This window comes from Stegostoma tigrinum, chromosome X (assembly GCF_030684315.1).
Source record: "Stegostoma tigrinum isolate sSteTig4 chromosome X, sSteTig4.hap1, whole genome shotgun sequence".
Classification (NCBI taxonomy): domain Eukaryota; kingdom Metazoa; phylum Chordata; class Chondrichthyes; order Orectolobiformes; family Stegostomatidae; genus Stegostoma; species Stegostoma tigrinum.
In genome coordinates, this window is record NC_081404.1 from 6,186,102 (window position 1) to 6,208,918 (window position 22,817).

The window sequence follows — 22,817 nt, forward strand, 5'->3', positions numbered from 1 at the left end:
TGAGCCAAAGGGCCTGTTTCCATGCTGTATTACTCTGACTATGACAACTTGGTTTCCAGAGGAAGTTCCTTTTTTAAAAGCTGCAATTGTTTACTGCCTTGTTTTTATTCTTTTTCTGGTCCTACACCTTTCCTTAGGTGCACTGTATCAGTACTGAATTCACAACACGGAAACATGGAGGAGAAAAGGGTGTGCCTTTCCGAATTCAAATAGATACATTCAAAGAGAATGAAAATGGTGAATACACTGAGCATCTTCATTCAGCTAGCTGCCAAATCAAAGTGTTCAAGGTATGGAGAAAAGACTGTTTTGCTCTGGTGAATGACCATTTACTTCAATTCTTGCTGTCAAGAATGTGATTCTGTTGATTCTATATATTCTTCTAAAGTTAACGCCTGCAAGGCTTATACCTCAGTAGTAATGATTGTTTTCATTTATTATGTAATATAATTAGTAGCTTAGCATTCATCTGAATGATGCAGGCAGTGTAATTGTTTTGAAGTTTCACCATACTCTTAAGTAACAAATGTGTCGTCCTCCAGTCAGAACACTTTTTTTTTTCTTGAAGAAAATCTCTGGAATTATTTGTGACTGGATTATAACCATGAGTCTTTCCTCCAAGTAAGATTTGCTTGCAAATGGAACCCAGAAAAGCTGACCTGCTCTTGGAGTTTGGATTTCTGCTCTCTTGGCTCCAAATTACAATGCAAGTCAATACCCTGATGATCAGTGGCTGCAGCAATTTGGCAACTGGCACCAAAAGCAACAACCTACAATAACACCTACTAACCCCTTCATATGCAGAATTGCGGTTGAAACTACCCCTCTGATCTCTTCAGCCATCAGGGAAAGTATAAAGTTACTCCCTTCCCAACAAATTTGAATTGCTGTGTCCATTATTTTACACACATGATTGGATTATGACACAAATGCTAATACATTAAGCCTATTTAAAGCAAATTAGCACCCTTTCTATGTAACATTTTCTACTGCTTCTATTTTTTCTCTCTTTCTGTCTTGCTGTTTTTGATAAAACTAGTGTGTAAAGTTCATGATTGTGAACTTGCTGCAGAAGTATGTGGTATTTTGGTATACGAGAACCAATTTCTTACATGCCATTTCAAGATGATTCCCGACTCAAAATATGTATCTCTTAATTGTTATGTCATGTTATTGAAAGTGATATGGTACTGATTTCAAAAGATTATTCTTTTTAAATTGATTGATTATCATGTGAAAACTGTTATAATCCTAGGCAGTGTTTTTACTGGTCATGTCAATCCCTGACCAAAACCTGGCTTGATAGATCATCTTTTGGCTTTAAAGAAGTGGTGTCCCACTGAAACAAACACAATGCTACAGACTTTTTTAAAAATAAAAGAAACAAAGATCGAATAAGCCAAGCTATCTACTTATAACAACAATTCAATGATTATTTTTAAAAGCACAGCAGAAGTATGACCCCAGTAATCTGAAAACATTCATTTATGAAAAGTAAGAGAAACAGCTTTTGTATTGCACCCAGAGTTGTTATCTTGAACACCTCAGCAGGCTTAAGCTACTTGCAACTTCATCTGCAAGTGGCTTCTTCCTAGAACTACTATGCACCTGAGCTTAAATGTACTTAGATTTAAGTAACTTGCAGGATTTTTATCTAAATACTTCTGGCCTGGGACCATTGCTAAATCTTTAAGGCAATCCAGTTTCACTATTATCATTTCTGCTCAAGCGTACTGACCTATACAGACATCTTCATCAAAGGACTTCACAGGACTGCTGAAAAATCAAAGTCAGACTTGGGGGGTGGGGGGGTGGAAAACTGTCCATGCTATGTTAACCTTAAAAAAAACACTCCCAATGTTTTAAAGTACAGCTTGTTTATCTTGCTCAGCTGTAAAACCCTAATTAAAAATACACACAAACCCATTAATCTAAAGCTAGACCTCAAATACTCTTTTTTAAAAGACTACAGAATTGCTTACAATGCTTCAACACCGTTGAACTGACAATTTTATGCCAGGTATTGAATGCAGAGATAGCCACTGAATTATTAATAAATCTTTATAACAGTCTTTTAAGTCATGCTGTTGGTACATTTGGTTTCATAGTTTGCACTCTGCGTAATGAGGTTTAAAATTAGATTAAATGTTGTCCTGATGGAGTAGCTGTTTAGCCTTAAGACTTTGAAGCTGGTGCCCTGCTCCAAGTGTTAGGAGTATTCTGAGATGCATCATGTGGTATTGCTCAGTGTAGGAAATTGCATTCCGTTTGCATGCCATTGCCTGCAGATTTGCTAACCATGAGGTCAGTCATAGACTCTTTGCCTCCCCCCACCTCCATTTGATGTGCCCCAACAGATCATGCAGTCCTTTGTGGGTAGTTAGGGGATTTCTATTATGGTGCCAATAACCTGTGTTCTTCAAGCTTTTGCTGCCCTAGGATAAAACGTGGGCACTGAAGGTTGAACTGGTATTTTTAAATTTAAAAAGCAAGTTTTTGCTCAAATGTTAAAGAACTGGCATTAGTGGTCCTTCAGGATTGCAATCGCCTTTAAAGGGAGGCACCCATCCAAAGATCTGAATATGGGCAGTCAGCTAACCAAATGTACCTGGGGTCAGTAATATCTGTTCCCAGTGGGAGGTGTTTGTCTGTGGGAGAGACAGAGGAGGAAACTTATTTTTAGGGCAGGTACACTGTGTGTCTGAGATACATGCATGACAGATGTTAGGATGTTTTGTTGCTGTGGTGTGATTTGAGAGGAGATCAGAATTTGGAAGTGAATTTGCAGCATGTGGTATTTCGAGATAAACATTTGTAGACTTGTAACCAGTGAAGAAGCAGGAATATGTTTGCATTGTGGCTGACTCAAGTCAAGTTTTTGCACGTTGCCTGGGAAATGACAGTATTGATCTGTGGAACATGGAGGGGAAATCCTAGGGAGCATGCCATTACTTAATTTTAAATTAAGTAACGTGCCTTTCTATGGTGTGTTCTTGGCAGAAAAGTGGCACAGATTTTTAATGATGAAATGCTACATTTTGTTAATACTTCATGGCATTCTAGAATTGCTATTATGTTTTGGCTGTTAATTTCCATAACTATCCTCCTTCCTGCTATATCAGTTGATCAGCAGCTGATGCTGACATTTGTGTCTTTTTCACTCCGGCTTCCTTCGATGTTCGTCTTGAGTGAAATGACACTTTTCTCCCACATACACTTTAGGGAACGCTGTTAACATGAGCTCATTGAGTTGAAGTCACGGTGGGCTGAAGAAATAGAAAATGCTCATTTGTAGTGATTAGCTTGTGTGTAGAATTGTAGCTAGCTGAGTGGGGGAGGAAAAATTGCTTTTTGAAATTGTGTGCAATTAAATTATGAGTACATTACTTAGTTATAGAGTTGTTCTTCAGTCCAACTCATCCATATCAACCAGATATCCAAAATTAATCTCGTCCCATTTGCCAGCATTTGGCCCATATCCCTTTGAACACTTCTTATTCATGTACCCATCTAGATACTTTTTTTAAATGTTGTAATTTTACCAGCCTCCACAACATCCTCTAGCAGTTCATTCCATGCACGCACTACCCCTGCGTGTTCCTTTTAAATCTTGCCTCTCTCACCTTAAATCGATGTCCCTCTAGTTTTGGACTCCCCTACCCTGGGGAAAAGACCTCGGCAATTCACCCTGTTCTTGCCATTCATGATTTTATAAACCTTTGTAAGGTCACACCTCAGCCTCTGATACTCCAAAGAAAATAGCCCCAGCCGATTCAACCTCTCCCTGTATCCCATACCCTCCAACGCCCATGTTATGGACCAAACCAGACCACTTCAAAATATTTTAAGAAGGTAGCCTAGACCCTAACTACTTATTTTTAAATCAAATGTGAAATGCCTGTTCCAGATGCAATGCAACTGCTCAAACTAATCGATGTTAAGCAAAACAATTTATTTTAATTACAGTGTTTACATACAAGCAAAGAAAGAGGAATTTAGAATAGCTTAATTCTATTGGAAAACTTAACAGAATAATAGATACAGTCACTGTTACTACTAAACTGTTACAAAATAGTAACATCCCATAAACACTCCCTTAGCAAAATAGAAAATTCATACATATTCTTCCATTTAATTATAAAGTCATTGGGTCGTACAGAGTGGAAACAGTTCCTTTGGTCCAACCAATCCATACTGAATATAATCCCAAACTAAACTAGTCCCGTTTGCCTGCTCCTGGCCCATAATCCCTTCAAACCTTCCCTATTCATGTACCTGCCCAAATGCCTTTTAAAGTTGTAATTGTAACCACACTGACCACTTCCTAGACTTATTCCACACGCGAACCACCCTTTGTTAAAAAGAAAATCTGCCCCTCATATCTTTTTTTTAAATCTCTCTCACCTTAAAAATGTGCCCCCTCGTCTCTCCAATTCGGGAGGTTTAAAAAAAGGGAGAAAATCCAAGAGACAGTAGTAGCCAGGAGACATTCACTGAAGCTACCAATTTTGTTGAGACCCCAGTAGCTTCTGGTTAAAGCTAAACCTAACAACAAATCCAGATCTGGGAGCTGGCCACACCATTCAGACTGCTTTCAAAATAAAACCCAAGGCTTCCCAAGCTGTTTACTCCAATGGTTCTGGTAAACTGCTTCCTACCTCTGCTCTTATGACGTCTTCAAAAAAAATCCCAGGACAAAATAATTTCTTAAACTCACAACATCATCACACTGCCACCACCCTTGTTAATTTTTTCTGGTCCCTTTGAAATTTAACACGGGAGACCAAATTTGAACGCAGTATTCCAAAAGTGGCCTTAATGACCTGTGCAGCTGCAACATGACGTCTCAACTCTTACTCAACGCACTGACCAATTAAGGCCAGCATACAAATACCTCCTTCACCTCCCTGTCTATCTGCAACTCAATCTTCAAGGAATTATGTCCCTGCACCCCAAGGTTTTTTGGCAACACTCCCCAGGACCCTAGGATTAACTGTATAAATCCTGCCCTGATTTGCCTTACCAAAATGCACACTTTATACTTATCTAAATTAAACTACATTTGCCACTCCCCGGCCCATCTGACCAAGGTCCCATTGTACTCTAAGGTAACCTTCCTCGCTGTCCACTACACCAGTAATTTTTTTGCTATGTCCGCAATCTTACTAACCATACGTCCTAAATTCGCATCTAAATAATTTATATAAATGATGAAAAGCAGAGGACACAGCACTGGTCCTTGTTACTCTTTTGCCCTTAATGTACTTGTAGAATCTCTAGATTCTCCTTAACCCTATCTACCAAAACTATCTCATGTCCCTTTTTGTTGTTCTTCTGATTTCCCTCTTAAGTATACTCCTACTGCCCTTCTACTCCTTGAGGGAATTCACTTTCCAATTGCACCTTTACCTGTGACTAGCCCCTCCCATTCAACATTTGAAAGCTGTTACTTAATTTAGTCAAAATTGGCCTTCCTCTAATTTAGAACGTAAGCATTTAGATCAGATCTATCCTTTTCCATCACTATTTTGAAACTATTAGAACTGTGGTCACTAGCTCCAAAGTTCTCCCTCACTGACACCTTAGTCACTTGCCTGGCCTTATTTCTCAAGCGATGGTCAAGCTTTGCTTGTTTTCTGGTAGGTGCATCCACATGCTGAATAGGAAAATGTTCTTGTGCAGATTTGACAAATTCCTCTCCATCCAAGCCCTTAACACTATGGCAGTCCCAGTCTATGTTTGGAAAGTTAAAATCCCCTACCATTGCAACCCTGTTATTCTTAGATCTCCTTACAAATTTGCTTCTCAATTTCCCAGTGACTTTTGGGGACTCTGTAGTATAATCCCAATAAAGTGATCAACCTTTCTTTCAGTTCCACCCAGATAACTTCACTGGGCGGAATCCCAGGAGTATCCTGCCCAAGCATATGTATAATATTATCCCAAACCAAAAATGCCACTCCTCCTCCCCTTTGACACCACCACCTTTTATCTTTCCTACAACACCTGTACCCTGGAGCATTCACTTCTTTAAAGACGAACGTATAAAATCTAAACAAGGAAAATTAGTAACAGTAGGTATTGGTTCTAAATTCAAGTGAGCACAAAGAATTTAAAATCTGGATATTAAACCCCTATATCTTTTCTAAAATAAAGAAAAATGGTAAGCATGAAGCTCTGATTTTTGTAAAACCCAGGAAGTGGCATAAAGACCTTTTTTTCAGGGTAGGAGACCTGGCATTTACGCTACTGTAGTTCCATACCATTGCAGTCCCCTCTGAAGTGGCCTGACATTAAATACAGGACCCTCAAGGGTGAGCAATAAATGCTGATCATGCCAGTTCCTGCTACACCCATATCCTCTGAGAATTAATAGCTTTACACAGAATCCTCATACCAGTAAATAATTGTAATGTTTGTGTCTGCACCTCTCCCCTCCCCCCCCCCCCTCCCCAAAACGTCTTGCTCTTTCTGTTGATTGATATTGAGTAGTACACGTTGATGTTACTAATAGGTACTGGAAAAGTACACACTTAAGCATGAACTGCAATGTTACTGTGTAATCCTGCTCTTGGTAATAAAGCACCAGCTTTTGAGAGAGGATGATGATACTCGGACACAAGACATCTTTATTATGTTACCATTTTAAATTGGAAAGGCTTGTAGCATTATTGACAAGCATTATTTACCTAGGTTGAATAAGTGCATTTTTTTGAGCAGTTTTGTGTTTATTTACTTTTCCCTTTAAGTTTTGTTCTAAAGTTTAAACTAATTGTTACATGTTGAGTTAACTGATAACTTTAACCCAATTGTAAGACAGAAGTACAGATAACCATGGACTTATGATTTTCCTTTATCTCTTACTGTCTGTCTGTAATTGCAGCACTGCTTTTGTGAATGAAGTGTTGGTACCAAATTCTTGCTTGAAAAAAAGGGAGAGAGTCAATTGATAGTCAAAAATTTAGGTCACTCATTAATGATTTCAATTTATGAAGTAGTTTTTCTTGGTCTGTCTCAAACATTTCATTTTTGAATCTACTTTGTTGGTCTTGAATGCTGAGTGTGGCTGTAATTTATTTTGCTCGTCCCCATTAGAGAACTGGACATAATAAATGTGTGATGATGAGTTAATTATTGTTTTATTGGGAAATAACAGCTGTAGTACTTCCTAGCTCCCAATCTTAAAGTAGGAGAATGGTTTTTTTTTCCCCTTGGTCCCTCGTATAATTGATTCGTCATACACTTGGCTGACAACATTGTGTATACTATCTCGTGTGGGATTTTCATTGTTGCATGTGATTGCTTTGCAGCCAAAGGGCGCTGATAGAAAACAGAAAACAGATAGGGAAAAGATGGAAAAACGAACTCCTCAGGAGAAGGAAAAGTATCAGCCTTCTTACGATACGACCATTCTCACAGAGGTAAGACTGCACGAGTTTGTTTGAGATTGGCACTTGTTTTCTCAAGTCTGCAGATGGGTTTGGTGTCATATTTTGCATTTTAAATCAAAATTTGGAGTGTTGAGGAAGCGGATAGAAGTCCAATTGACTTGTTGTCAATGTTATTTTGATTTCTATTTTGGTTCAATCTAGGATTGGGGGGGTCATGTTTTTTTAAAAAAATGTTTACATTACTCAAAGTTGAAATTTTTGTAAATAGTTATGAATCTGCTAAGGTGACTAATGCAATTAAAAATATGTAAGCATCAATGTACAGTAGACTGTAGGAAAGTTGTGTAACAGCTAGAAAGAATCTAAGAATACTTGTACAACTACCCCAAAATTATGCACATCACATTTTGATTGAAGTGTCTAACTGACTTTTTTCTCTCTTCCCCCTGCCCCCCACCCAGTGTTCTCCCTGGCCAGATATCTCCTACGTTAACAATACAGCATCTCCTGGCTTCACCAGTTCGCAGGGCAGTTATACCATTGCTGAAGGGTGGGTCTCATATCGCTATTTTATGATCCTCATAATTTTCAGCATTTAAAAAGGTTTTTTTTAATAGAAGCAATTGATCTAATTTCAGAAATGGATCCCCTCATCATCAGCCTGATCCGGTTCCTGCAAGCACTGATGTAAGTGGCTTTTTCCACCATTATTCATAAAGCTATCTCTATCAATGCAGTGATATGAGAATAATGTGTCTGATGCAAGCCTCTGATTCTGAGGAGGAGGCTAGCTTGGGCTTTTCATTAGATGAGTTAATTCTTGTTCACTTTTATGTTTTTGTTATTTTTTCCTGCTCTATTATGCTGCTAGTTCGCCAGCTCAACTACCTGGCCATCTTCGTTCCAAAGTAATTTATGGAATTGGCTTTAAGTATTTTTTTGGACAAAGTGCTCCAGATTCTGGTGATTCTAGTGGGAGGAATATATTTCTCATTTCCCTCCAATCTTTTTTCCAGTGTTCTTGAATCTACAATCTCCACTTATATGATCTCCAGTTATTGACCCATTTGCCATAGAGAATGTATTTTCCTTTATTTACTCTGTCAGGACCTCTTTTCGTCTTAAACTCTCTTAGGTCACATCTTGTTCTTCTCTATTCCAAGAAAAATACCCTACATTTTTGCCCCCCCAACCAGAGTCCTTTCTACCTGTTGACATCCTGCCAAACCACCTTTATGCTTTTGAATGCTTTTACCAAAAAAGGCAGGGCTGGTACCAAAGGAAAGAAACCTAACAGTAATAATTTCAAGAAAACGTTACAGTGCCTTGAGAGAGAATACGCTAGAAGGGCCATGGCCTTGAATCTATTTGGTTAGAAATAAGAAACATTAAAGAGGTACCATTACCTTGCTCCGTGTATTCTTATAGGTCAACAGCTTTATGGAGAGAACTTGCTGGAGGAACTTAGCAGGTCCAGCAGCATCTGTGGAGAAAAAGCAAATTTAATGTTCAAAGTCTGGTGACTCCAGGAGCAAATTAAAGAATACACAACTTTAGAATGAAACAGTGTTGAGCGGAAAGCAAGGATTTACTTGATCTGCATGCTAACCTTTTGTGATTCAAGTTCCAGCACAGCCAGATACCTCTGTATCGCTGAATTCTGCAGTCTCTCTACTTTAATATTCTGCTTTTCTATTTTCTCCAAAAAGGTGGGCAAACTCTCATTTTTGCATTTTGTACTCCATTTACCAAGTGTTTGCTGACTCACTTAACCAAACCAAAGATTCTTTTTGCTATTGTACTGATCTCATCTTTCCTATCCTTCGAATTTCCAGTATCCTTGAATATTCAGTTCCCAGTCTGTGCATTTGGTGACCATCTGTGTTATGGTTGCCGGTTTGCATCCATTTATTTCTACTTATAAATCAAATGTAACTTGTTCAGGGAAAAAGACTTCGATTCTGTTTTGTTTTGCCATCTTTCCCTCTGATTTTAATTACTGGTGCATTCTACCTTGCACGCTACTTACCTTTCTGTCACGCTCTGATTACCTTTCACCTTATCAGTATCATGCACTATTGCCTTGATCTTTCTTGTAATGTTTTAAATTTCGACTTGCATGAACCACCTGAGAAAGCACTGACCAGGTATCTATGTTTAACAAAGACTACTGTTTCCTGAAAAAAACAATATATTCTAAATACAGGGAAACAAGTTTGAACTGTCAACGTATAACCGTATCAGTTGAAACTCTAAACCACTGTTAAAATCCCCACATGTGTACAGGCAGACAGAGACAAAAAAAAATTTGTGTTATGAATGGAGGAAAAATTACTGGGAATCACAGTTTAATAACACCTGTCCATAGGCATCAATGAGGTGTTGCTTTTTTCTCTGAGACCTTATATTCTCTGCTCCTCTTCCTTCTAGATTCTCAGTTCTTTGCTGAGGACATTAACTGTTCAGTTTCCAATTAACTAGTTTAACAAGCTGAACTTCTGAAAGGCGACAATATCAATACTTCATTTCCTGCTTGAAATACTCTGTTTATCTGCCGACTTATTTTCATTCATGAAACTTTCAAATTTTCTACATGTTGATGAGTTTTTCTATGAACATGACACAGTCCAGTATTGAAGATTTTAAGAATTTTCCCATCGATCAATTCAAATAGACCAAACGTTGCAAGTTCATCTGGGGAAAATCTGCACATATTAAGAAATCAGACTCTTGTGGCTTTGAGAGTCTGGCAATCCATCCAAAGCACAGTGTGCTTTAATATGACAATACACAGTTGTCTTCAGTTGTTTTATAAACACACTGCTGCTGATGTCCTGGAAAACTTTAGACATAAAGTTAGAGCAATGATCAGACTATATTTGAACAGTAGTCCATTATAATTTTTTAAAAATCTAAGCTCTCATTTCTACTGCCACTTTCGCTGTTATAGTCCTTAAACAAATGACTTCTTGAAGTTCGTTGTCATTTCCCTTAATTGTAACGATATTTTGTGCTGCTTTAATCTTTGTTAATAATCCTACACATTCTACTAACCCTTGACTGAAACTCCTCTTCACAAGCTGGTATGGGTTTTGAAAGTTCTGGTTTGATTACATGTTGAGGCTTCCCTCCCAACTAACACCCATGGCATGTTTCACAGAACTGCACTGAGTCTTAATAAAGTCTGAGCCTTATAAAATACTTGCTTATCAGTGCCTATGTTTACCATATACCTACGTCGCCTGCCTAGGCATTTCCTGTGCTGTGCTCTATCTTAGAATATCTGGGCAGTACCACTGTTTGATGAGCAAGTTTGAGGATGTCTTCGCTTCCTCATCAGAACTTTTTAGTATACAGCCCCGTAAATGTTGTGACAACAAGAGCTAGGAATCCTGCAGTGAGTAACTCACTGACTCCCCAAAGCCTGTCCACCAACTACAAGGCGCAAGTCAGGAGTGTGATGGAATACTCCTGGTTTGCCCGAATGAGTGCAGCTCCAACTATACTCGAAGCTTGACACCATCCAGAACAAAGCAACCTGCTTGTTGACACCATATCCACAAACATCCACTTCCTCCGCCACCGATGCTCAGTAGCAGCAGCGTGTGCTATGTACAAGATGCACTGCAGAAATTCACTGAACATCCACAGGCGGTATCTTCCAAACCCATGACCAGTTCCACCTAGAAGGACAAGGGCAGCAGCTGCATGGTAATACCACCATCTACAAGTTCCCATCCTGACTTGGAAATATATTCCTTCGTTGTTGCTAGTTCGAAATCCTGAAATTCCCTCCCTAAGTCCATTGTCGGTCAACCCATAGCAGGTGGACTGCAGTGGTGCAAGAAGGCAGCTCACCATCACCTTCTCAAGGCCAACTAGGGATGGGCAGTAAATACTGGCTAGCCAGTGAATGCCGCATTCCACAAACAAATTTAAAAATATCAATAACAGCACTGGAATTCCTTCAATTTCAGCCTCAGTGAGAGCTATGTGTGCTAACTGATCTTGGATCTGTTTCTTGAGCCTCAGTTTTAAAAAAAACATGACAATGCTGCTTTTGAATTATTCCAATTCTTAAACAAAGTTTTGGCTCCCCTCATATCTACTTCTGGTAATACTGTGGTAACCTCTGGTAATGGACTTTCTTTAGCCAGTACACTCTTTTTATAAGGCAGAGGTCAACCCCCGCCCCCTCCCCCTCTGATAGCTAATATTTGAGTTTCAGTTTTAGTTATGTGCTGCTGTACCTTTTAGTCAGACGGTTTTCTAAGAACTTAAAGAATTCTGTGAGAGCTAGTGAGTTTTCTCTTTAGGGGCTGCTAGTTATCTCTAATCGACGACGGCTGCTCTCACACTGCATTTCAAATGCCCTCTTATACCCTTGATGACTTACTAATTTCTTACAATAGGATTGGTCCTGGGTTGTCAAAACCTTCCGATTTAAATTAAATTTGTTTTTTAGTCGCTTAGTGCCTAGTTTAAATTAATTGTTTGACATTCAAACTGGGGGTTGTCTTGCTAGCAAAACCAACTTACTGCCTGGGTTTCTAACCATCAGCCTTTTGGTACAATCTTTCAATTTCAAGAGCTGTGTACGTCTATACACTTTTTAAAATCTCCAAGCCCAGAAAAAAAAGTCTTTTAAAGGGACCACACACTATCATTTTACAAACATCTAATCCTAATGCCTGCCTTCCAATCCACAAGTACTATATCCAACTTCGCACACTCTGCTTACTGTATACGATTGGAAAAATATAAGTAACCTCTCTTCAGTTGTACTCCAGCCATTTCCTCCGATTCCTGTTGTCTCCAGTTTTGCTAGGGTTCCTTGATACCATGCTGAAATGTGACCTTAACATTGAGAGCAGTAACTCTTACCTCAGCTCTGGAATTCACTTCTTTTGTCCATGTTTTGTCTAAAGCTGTAATGACATTGAGCTGTGTGGGCCTGGCAGAACCAAAACTGAACGACAGTGAGCAAGTGACTGCTTTGTAGGTTTTGCTTGATTGTACTACCAACCAAACATTCTATTAAATTGCTCAAGATTTAGCATACACAATATGGAAATTGTCTGAATTAGATTTGACCTACTTTCTGAGAGTTGGGCATACTAGTATTTTGTAACTGCACCAGAGCAACTTGGCTAGAGGTATGGCTAATTCTGGAGCGCAAGTCTATTACTAGGATATTGTCTGGGCCAATAGCCTTTGCAGTGTCTTGTGCCTTTAATGCTTTCTTGGTATGTGATGTGAATTAAATTGTGGACTAACGTGGATGACCCACTCATGATCTTATAGCTGAAGATGGCTGCACAAGCTTCAACCTTATTGTTTGCTGTAGCTTTCCAAGTTTCTCCATAATTTAGGATGGGCATATTTGTGACGCTGCCTCCTCCAGTTCATTGTCAGGACTGAGATAGACCCATTTTTAATCAAAAGGAAATCGAGGATTATAGGGCTAAGGCAAGACAGTGGAGTTGAGGATTATCGGAGAAGACTTGATAGGCCAAATGGCCTATTTCTCCTCTGAGTCTTATTGTTTTATTATCCACCTCCATCCATGACCAGAAATGACAGGGTTACTGAGCTTAGTTCTGAACCATTGTTCCTGGGCTCACTTTGTTCCATCTGTTTAATATGTATGGTTCCAGATCATCAATTCAGTAATGCAACCATGCCTGTGTCTGTTCCTTTAGCTTGCAGGGCAACTTTTACTTTAAAAGGAATATATCCATATTGTATCTTAATTATTATCTTCCTCGGATGGATTTATTGCTCTTTTAGTGCTTTTCCCTACAGTCGCCTTTCCAATCTGCTGGATTGAATTAATTCTAACGCTCTTGACTTTGTATTGCATGTTGTGTTTTCTGGTCTGATTGCCTAATTATTTTAAACCAAATTGTGTTCTTGTCCTCACTGTCAAGTTCATCTCCTTCAGTCTCTGAACCAGATCTAGATCTGACACTGTTTTGCTTTTGGGATAGGAGGCAAACTGGTCAAGAAAGTCATCTGTGTAAATCAAAATTTGTTCCCTTCCATACACCTCGCACTATTTTCTTAGCACTGATTCATTCAAATCTCCTACCGTCACTGTTTTTCCCGCGTACCATTGAAATTTGTTCGTCTCTCTCCTTGATCTTTGGAACATTTTTTTTAATTCTACCAATAAAACCACTCTGTCCCTCCTTCCTGTAGTCAAGTTAAACAAGTTCAGTTGTGGATCCATCTGTAAATCTTCTCAGTTTCAGTGGTGGGTAAAAATGTGGAGTAATCAGATTAGCCATGATTTTATTGAATAGGCTTGATGGGCTGAGTGGCCTGTTTCTGCTTCTATTTTGTATGTTTGTAACAGTAACATTGCCTTTCATCAATATTGCCCTGTCCCCTCCTTTCTTGCTTCTCTGATGCTTCTTGGTAACTAAGGCATATTAAAGTTTGTTGAGATACACTCTGACCAAAGGAAAGAGTTCAGAAACCTGGACCAGAAACATAATCATTCAGTGATATTATCCATCTCCTCATGGTCCTACAGAGAACTTCCGACGCTTACTCCTTGAAAGCAATTCAAGCTGGGATATGAACCCAAGCTCTTCAATATGCAAGTTTACCACTTGATTTTGCAAACACTTGGTTGGCTGTCTAAACCCCTGTAACTTTTTTCAAATTTAGTGTAATTACACACATGCTTTAATAGCTTTCGCAGTCAAACGACTGGGGGAGAAAAAAAGAGCCTTCAAATAGAAAGACATGAATTTTAAATCTCAATATTACTAATTATTCAAAATGAGTTGAACTGACCATTGACATATGGCTAATTGGTAATGAGACAATTAATTTCTGAGCAAAGAAATTGTTACAAAAGACATAATTTTCCAGTTCAGCGTATGGCCCTGACCATGGAAAAGATTGGTGGCTTAAGGTACAACATTTTTATATTTTGGGAGAGGTGTGGTGCTTGTGTGGAGACAGACAGTACACAAAAAAAGTGAAAGTCAATAGTTAAGACAAAAAGACGACTTTTGCATTCTGATATACCAGACATTTACACGCTCAAAATGTTTGAACAAATCTGTACGAAAGAAAGATGCGACTCCCATTCCAAAATAACTACAGGATTCTAGTTGATTTTTTTGGGGGGGGGCTTTTTTTTTAATTTCTACTCTTGGCTAACTGAAATTACTACTTAAATTACAAAGGAGGTATTAAATTTTACTTCTTCAATCTGGTTTTTTTTTGACTTTTTGACTTTACTACTCTTTTTACCTTTTATCGTTTTTGACCTAGTTTCTGCTTTCTGGTTCTCCTTCCCCTGTGGAGTTATTTAAACTTATAGTTAACCTTTAGTGAAAATCTTTGCAATTGAACAATGCCTGGATCAATCTGTCCCTTAGAGGTGCCCCTTTCCCCAGACTGGTCTGAAAAACTTCCTTACTGCAGTGCTGCTCCAGCCACATATTTACCTGCAAAGTCATCTTTGTGGAGCAAATTGCTGCAGATGCTGGAATCTGTACTGTAAATAAAATGCTGGGGATCACAGCAGGTCAGGCAGCATCCATAGAGAGAAAGCAAGCTCACATTTTGAGTTGCCATGAATCTTCATCCAGAGCTGATGTGGAGCGAGGTCTGACAAGCCATCTAGATCAAGTTAGCTTGCTTTCTCTCTATGGATGCTGCCTGACGTGCTGTGATCTCCAGCACTTTTTTGTAATCATCTTGTCTCTGTACTCACTAGCACATGGCATTTACACTGGTATCAAAAGTAAAATACCATTTGAGGATTCTCATTTGTACTTAATGAAACTTAGAAACGTAGGTACTAACATTCAGGTGTGTTGTGTACTGTGCCAGGTTGCTATGATCCCAGTTATTTCGGTTTTAGAGGGTAACCTGTTCCAAATCCTTTTCTTTTAAAAAAAAAAGTTCCAAAGTGCACCCAAGTCTAACACTCACCTTGGTGTTCTAGAACAGTTTGATCAACTCTTCCACCTGCCTTCTGATCAACCTCTCCCTCCCTCAACCAATGAACAGTTTGTCAGCATCTGACCTTTGTTTGTAAAATTGTGGTGGAGCTTTATTATTAGAGGGTTGTTATTGAATTCCCACCCCATCATAATCTGAAGCATTGTTTTGGTGTGGTTTTACAAACACATCCAACACTCAACTCAAATTCTTTATATATGAGCAAAGGTATGCCCGGCACCAATGAGTCTGTTTGTCACCGAGACAACCGGTAGTGGGTTTTGTCCTGAGAATCATCGTACCTCAGGCAGGGGTGCGGTTGAGAAGACTGACCTTCATGGTAACCTCAACCAGCGCAGGAACTGAATCCAAGCTGTTGCCATCGCTCTGCATTGCAAACCAGCCAACTGAGCTAATCAGGACCAACAATACCAGTTATGAAAAAGAATTTTGTACTTAGAAGTTTTAGTTTAGGTTGGGAAAGAGTATTTTACTGAGTGCTTTGCCTTTTCCTGGGATTTCTTCACCCTTTCAAGTTGAAAATATACATGGATGAAAGAAACCAGCTGAAACCTGTAAAAGTTTCAGTTGACTAAGTTTACTTTGAAGCTATATTTGGCAGGGAGAAGAAAAGTCTTTTAAGAAATCTGTTTAAAGTAATTGTTTAAAAATGTTTTCAAAATGGCATGAGAGATGAACATGGAGCTCTAGCATAATTCAGATTTTGGGGCGACAGTTGGATCTAAATCTCTGATTGAGCTTTGATACAGCTACTTGGTAGTGATTTCAGATTTGTAGTGGAGATTTCTAATGTAGAATCAAAATCTAAACAAGTGATTGCTTAACGTTGCCATAATCTAGCTAGACATTACTCCATATCCCAGTTTATGGCTCATCTTCCAGCCTAAGAACATTAGATATAAGAGAAGAATTAGTCCATTTGGGTCTGCTTAACCATTCAGGTTTGCAGCAAGGAAACAGGGCCTTCAGCTCAACTTGTCCATGCTGCCCAGTTTTCATAACTTAAGCTAGTCCCATTTGCCTGTGTTTGCTCCAGATCCTTCCATACCTATTCCATCCATGTATCTGTCCAAATGTTTCTTAAATGATGAAATTGTACTCCCCTCTGGCAGCCTGTTCCAGATACTCCCCATCTTCTGTGTAGAAAAAATTACCGTCTGGCCCCTTTTGTATCGTCCCCTCTCACCTTAAACCTATGCCCTCTAGTTTGAGACTCCCTTACCATAAGGAAAAGCTGTTAGCTATCTACCTTATTTATGCCTCAAACATTTTATATACCTCCATAAGGTCACCCCTCAGTCTCCGACACACGTAGGGTGGGGGAATCGAGAGTGGCGAACGTCCCAGCCTATCCAGCCTGTCCGTTATAACTCCAACCTTCCAGTTCAGGTAGCATCCTATAAATCTTTTCAGCTCCGTTTCTAGTTGAATGATATCCTTTCTTTAGTGGGGTGACCAGAATTGCAGGCAGTACTCCAAATGAGCCTTACCAATGTGTTGTACAAGACAGCTGCAACAAGACATCCCACCTCCTATACTCAATGCTCTGACCAATGAAAGATGGCATGCTAAAAGCTGCCTTCACCACAGTGTACATATGGCTCCATTTTCAATGTGCTATGAACCTGAACCCTAGATCTCTTAGTTCTATAACATTCCCCAGAGCCCTATCGTTGACTATGTAATCCCTACCAAAATGTAACACCTTGTATTTATCTAAATTAATCACCATCAGCCATTTCTTGGCCTACTAGTCCAATTGTTTAAGATCTCGCTGTATTCCTAGATAACCACCTTCAAATCCACTATACCACCAATTTTTGTCATCTGCAAACTTACTAACCATGCTACTTTAATTTTCATCCAAATCATTCATATAAATGAATAACAGTGGACCCAGTGGCACACTGCTAGTCACTGGCCTCCAGACTGGAAAACAACCCTCTACGACCACCTTCTGTGTTCTACCTTCAAGCCGATTTTGTATCTATGAGATTTAACCGTACTCAACAACCTGCCAGCCTGTCCTTGTCAAAGGCCTTGCTAAAGTCCATGTAGACAACATCTACTGCACCGCCGTCATTTACTTTCTTGGTCACTGTTCAAAAGCTCATGCTCGTGAGACACTATTTCCCATGTGCAAAGCCATGCTGACTGCCCAAATGCTTGTAGATACTAACTCAAATCTGCTCTAACAACTTAATGTGCCACCGATGTTAGGCACACCAGTCTGTAGTTCTCATGCATTTCCCTTTGGCCTTTCTTAAATAATGGCGCAACTTTAGCCACCCTCCGATCTTCAGGCACTTCACCAGATCATAAGCTGTGTTTCTCAGTCCTATTCTCCTGCCTTCTCCCTGTAACCCTCAATCCCCTTACTCATCAAGAACCTGTCTCTCTTCTCTTAAATATGCTCAATGACTTGGTTTCCACAGCCCTCTGCAGCAATGAGTTGCACAGATTCACCGTCCTCTGGCTGAAGAAATCCCCCTTCATCTCTGTTTTAAATCATTGTCCCTTCACACTAAGGCTGTGACGTCCGGTTCTAGCCTTTAGTGAAAACGTCTTTTGTATCCGCTTTATCCAGGCCTTTCAGTATTCTGTTAGTTTCGATTGGATCCTTCCTCATCCTTCTAAACTGCAGGTGCAGACACAGAGTTCTCAACTGCACCTCATGAAAAGCACACCTCAAAGAATACTTGAATTAATCCCAGTATGTTGTGTAGAAGTTGGTACTGAAATGTGTTTGCATCTTCCATATTATATTTATTCCCAGCTCTGACCCCTTGATCCAATTTGACTTGTACATATGTGTATATAATATACTTCAGTGTTTAATAAGTCTTCAGGTGCTGATGGAGTTCTTTTGAAAGGGAAAAGTGAGGAAGAAATGTGCGGCAGACTTTGAGGAACGAAGTTATCGGGTGCAAACGTGCAACTGCAGAGTGAGCTTTTCCCCAAACTGGAACTTGCTCCAGTTGAGTAAAGGAGAGGCTGAAAGTGAACATTTGCAAACAGTGAGGAATATTACCATCATCTCAAACTTGTTAATTATTTCATACAAGAGTGTCTTCTCTCACAGTAAGATAGAGAATAAGAATCTAAAGCAATTTTGAAAATCAGAACAAAGCCAGTTAGGTATGTGTCCTGAAGGAAATACACTCCATCGATTTGAGAATGTGGGTGCACTGCTGTAGAAGGCTGTCAAAACAAAATTAATGGTGGTAGTTAAAATGGACTTGGGTACTCATCTGTTTAGAACCGGTTTAAAGGGATATTCTTCCTACCTCTAGAAATGATAGATGTCACATGATTCTTAACTAAGCAAGTATCACAAGAAGGCATGTCTGACAGTGGAAATTAGTGTTAAATCACCTTCCTGCAATGCACTTAATTTGATAGCTAAGCAGTAGGTCTGTTTTACTGCATAGGGTTTTGGATTAACTAATTAGCCTGTTCATAAGTGTTCCAGCATGCCTCTGGAGCAGGGAGGACTTGAACTCTGCCAGCTTATGCAACAGTAGAGACACTACCACTGAGCCATAAGCACCCTCCAGCCTTATTACTGGAAATTGGAATGGGAACCTTGCCATGGGGTCCAGATAAACCTGAAAACTGCTGTAACTAGGAGAATCCTGTTTAGACAAAACAAGTGGAAAGCAGACTAGCGCTATGTGCTGCTGAACTTCGGCTTTTATTAGCAGTTAACCAATAGCAGTACAGGTGTCATTCTTTGGGATTCTTAAGCCTAGGCTTTTGCCCAATTGAGTTTTAGCTCTTAGACTGATATCCCACTTGCACAAATCCGATGATCTAGCCAAGGAAAACATCTCATCTGCTGTATGTTTAGATGACACCACAGTGGTCCTGAAATGTTCTGTTAGCATAGTGGGCGGGTAGTATTAGTATTAATATTTTCACATTTATACTCACGTCTCAGACCTCCATTTTCCCATTGTAATGAGAAGCCTATTGGATCAAAATAAAGTATTTGAGGCATAATCATATTTTAACTCCTCTAAATCTATAGCAGGTTTTAACCTTAGGTTAGGATGTGAGCATTTAATCTTGCCTGATCCAGGGCAGTACTTGGAGTGCAGTGCAGCATTATTGTAAGCTGTTAAAGTTAGCCCTTGTCTGCCTGTTCAAGGGGATTTGAAACCTCTAGGGTACTGTGTACAAAAGAACCTCCGGTTAACCTGGTTATTCTTGTATTTGTATTTGTGGCTTCTTGTGCGCAAAAATAGCTAATTACCACGTGGACGATGACCATTGTGCCTCAGTGATCAATTGTATGTGGAGATTGAGATGTAATAAATTTTTTGAGTAAAAGGTGTGCATGTCTAATTGCTTTAATGACCAGTGTAACTTTTTTAAAAAAATTGTTCGGGAACATGTGATAGAACTGCATTATAGATACCTTTGCACTCTCATAGATGTCTGGTTCTTTCAGTAGCAGCATTCTTGCTTTTTGAGACTGAGACTGTCCATGGTGATTTGAAGCCTCATTCCAGGAGTCAGGAGCATGTAACATAGGCTGACACTTCAATGCAGCACTATTGCAGTGATGGCTTTCAGTCGAGTGATTAAACCGTAAACGCTGTTTCCCTGTGCAAGTGGGTGCAAAAGCTCCCTTGTGCTATTTGAAGAGCATAGAGTTCTCCTGGTGTCCTGGCCATCATTTATCCCTCAAACAATGCCAGCCAAACAGTTTGAATGTTTATTGCACGTGCTGCTTGGTACCTTGCTAAGCGCAAATTAACTGCTGCATTTACCTGTCTATATTTCAGAAGTAATTCATTGGCTAAGTGCTTTCAGATTTCCTAAGAAAATGCCATAAAATGCTATATTTCTCTCTGCCTCTGACCCAATTTATAAAACAGTCCTAATCCAGAGATTTTCGTAAAGATGCTACAGAGAATCTGCATTGAGTCAGTAATTACTGTTGTCTTGCTGTTGGGAGAATTATTGAACTGGTAATCCTATTTATTTGTCCATTCGCATTTTCATTTCTCATGCTGACAAGAATTGGAATCGAAATTTGCATAAACATAATCAACTTCTCTGGCTATTGGATGTTTTTAAAAAAAAATCATGTTTAACTCCTCATGCTCTGTACAATTTCAGCTCAATAATTCTACTGAATTTTCACTAAATTTGGTAAGTGATTTTTGTCTCCTCAGATTTTTTGATTTCTTTCAATTTATATACAAAGAAATTGTACATGCATGTGTACGTGCATCCAAAGTGAAAATCAATTTTAGGTTTTTGCAGAAGTTCACAAGTAACTTTTTCTTGTCAGACACTGGGATCCTTTCGCAAGTGGGCTTGTCGGGAACTGTCCGTGTCTCCCGTCTCCGAAAATCAGGTAGGGACTTTTGTTGCCAAGGTGCAAACGGACTCCGTTTTGAGGGTTATGTTTAATGTTGCCCACAAGCAATGCACTGAAGTTGGAACAAAACCTGACCTCACACAATTTTGAGCAACTTAATGAATTGGCAGTGTGACCAGACAGGAAAAACTTATTCAAGCTATCGCTGTTTAAGTGGAATTCCAATACATTTAAGTGCTGACTTTATCAATTTGTCATTATGGCCAAGGATTCCTGTTCTTTCACTCCCCAAATATTAGGGTGAAGTAGCTAGTGTGGTGATTATGTTAAATTTTCTATGGAGCAAATGTGGACTGTAGTCCCCCACCCCCCCCACCCCTGAGTTCAATAGTGCACCAAATGGCTCAGCTTAGGACCAAGGAAAGCCGTTGACACCCATAGGTATGTGTGACTGAGTATCTCCAATGGAGTTTGCACTCCCCTTGGCCTGCAGCTGATGTACTCTTGGGTCATTGTATCTGTGTGTACATTTCAGGGCTCTTGTCTAAGACTTGCAACTTTATTTTTGCAGAATCTGTTGCCAACAGCCACACCTCAGGACGCTCAGCAGTGGTTACACAGAAATCGATTTTCTCCATACTGCAGGCTCTTCGCAAACTTCTCTGGTACCTTTTGCTTATTAACTTATTGGGGTGAAAATATTTAGCACAATTACCTGGGATGCTGGAATGGGTTGCAGCACGTTCTTTTCATCTTGAGGACCTAGGTTCAGATTCAGTTGGGCCAGAAGAATAAAATCGCCGCACAGCATGATGATCCTTGATCTATGTTCGCAGGCTCTGCTAAGTTTCTAATAGTAATATGCCACAACACCAACTTACTTTTTCCAATTTAGTGTCAAGTTGAGGTCTTTAGTGGGATTTCAGGAGTAGCTTGTGTGAAAAATGGGCATGTTGCCTCTGTCACCAGGCAAGCACCCCAATGAACTCCAGATTATGAGGAGAAAGAATACTTGTTAAAGTGTCTCGGGGCCACCTGGTGAGATTTTTGTCCCAGAAAGGGGGCCGAGCCCTGGGCTGCACAATATTGCACAAATCGATAAGAGTGGTGGAGGGAAGTAGTTAATAGTTAGTACTAAACTCTGCCTTTTTAAACTGTAGATTTTAGTTGGAAGAATCAGTGGCTGAAGGGAGGAGAGGAATTTCAGTTTTTAAAAGTTAAACTGAAATGACGAGTTCAGAATAGATGTATTAGGTTCTAATTTCAACCTTCGTAAGTCCGAGAGGAGACTGTACAAGTAGCAATTTGGGGCCGAGAAGAAACTAAAGTAGTATTGACTGAATGTTGACGTAAAGTGAGAGATTTGAAAGGTTAAGGTGAGGCGGGGAATTGAAAAGCTTGAAGTATGAGAGAAGATTCGCTGCATTATCAAAAAAAGGTGATTACATAACTCTGGTGGGTTGGGCAAGATGAACTTATTTTGGACTGCAGTTTTCTTTCGAGGAAGGCAGTGTGGGGGCAAATATAGAAACACAAAACATAAATTTAAAAACTTAAATTTTTACAAAAGTGAACAGTTGTAAGAAGTGTGATGACAGTATTCAAAAAGGGCCAACAAGTCAGCAAAAGTATTGTACCTCAGTTAGACCACATTTGTATTGTTATGCACAGTACTGATTTTTTTTTCATATTGTATAAAGGCTAGACAACGTGGTTTGGGAAAAGCACAGCTTAAATTGATGTCAGAACCGAGCGTATACTGATTCTCAAGAAAAAGGAGAGAAGGCTAACAGAGTAACTTAATAAAGGTTTTTAAAAATTAGTGTTTGATAGTGAAGATGTTTCCATTTATGGAGTAGTCCAAAACTAGGAGTCTCAGATCTACAAGTATACGATGGCCACTATGAAATCAAAAGGAAACTTGGGAGAATGAGACTGAATGTTCTTGCAGAGCATGAACTAAATTGATACCTTCGGTTCTACACTCTTCTATGATGCTAGGAGAAACTTCTTTATCCGGAGAATGGGCAAAATGTGGAATTTACTGCCAAGTGGGCAGTTGAAGCAAATTGTGCAGATATATTAGAGAAGTAGCTGTGGAGCACATG

At 39.5% G+C, this 22,817-nt stretch overlaps 1 protein-coding gene across 6 annotated transcripts in view; it reads left to right on the plus strand.

The window, feature by feature from the left end:
• tfcp2 (transcription factor CP2) overlaps positions 1–22,817 on the plus strand; it is a 116,785-nt gene that overhangs the window by 66,483 nt on the left and 27,485 nt on the right. For 5 of the 6 annotated variants that reach the window (XR_007246685.1, XM_048523510.2, XM_048523509.2 and 2 more), the window contains exons 6-12: positions 138–290; positions 7,311–7,421; positions 7,853–7,941; positions 8,030–8,078; positions 20,505–20,537; positions 20,680–20,745; positions 21,281–21,374. Coding sequence is in view for 5 of the 6 variants with exons in the window: in XM_048523510.2 (XP_048379467.1) it covers positions 138–290; positions 7,311–7,421; positions 7,853–7,941; positions 8,030–8,078; positions 20,505–20,537; positions 20,680–20,745; positions 21,281–21,374 (595 nt within the window). In the remaining variant the exon portion in view is untranslated. The remainder of the gene's footprint in view (positions 1–137; positions 291–7,310; positions 7,422–7,852; positions 7,942–8,029; positions 8,079–20,504; positions 20,538–20,679; positions 20,746–21,280; positions 21,375–22,817) is intronic. The other variant, XM_048523507.2, reaches the window with a different exon arrangement.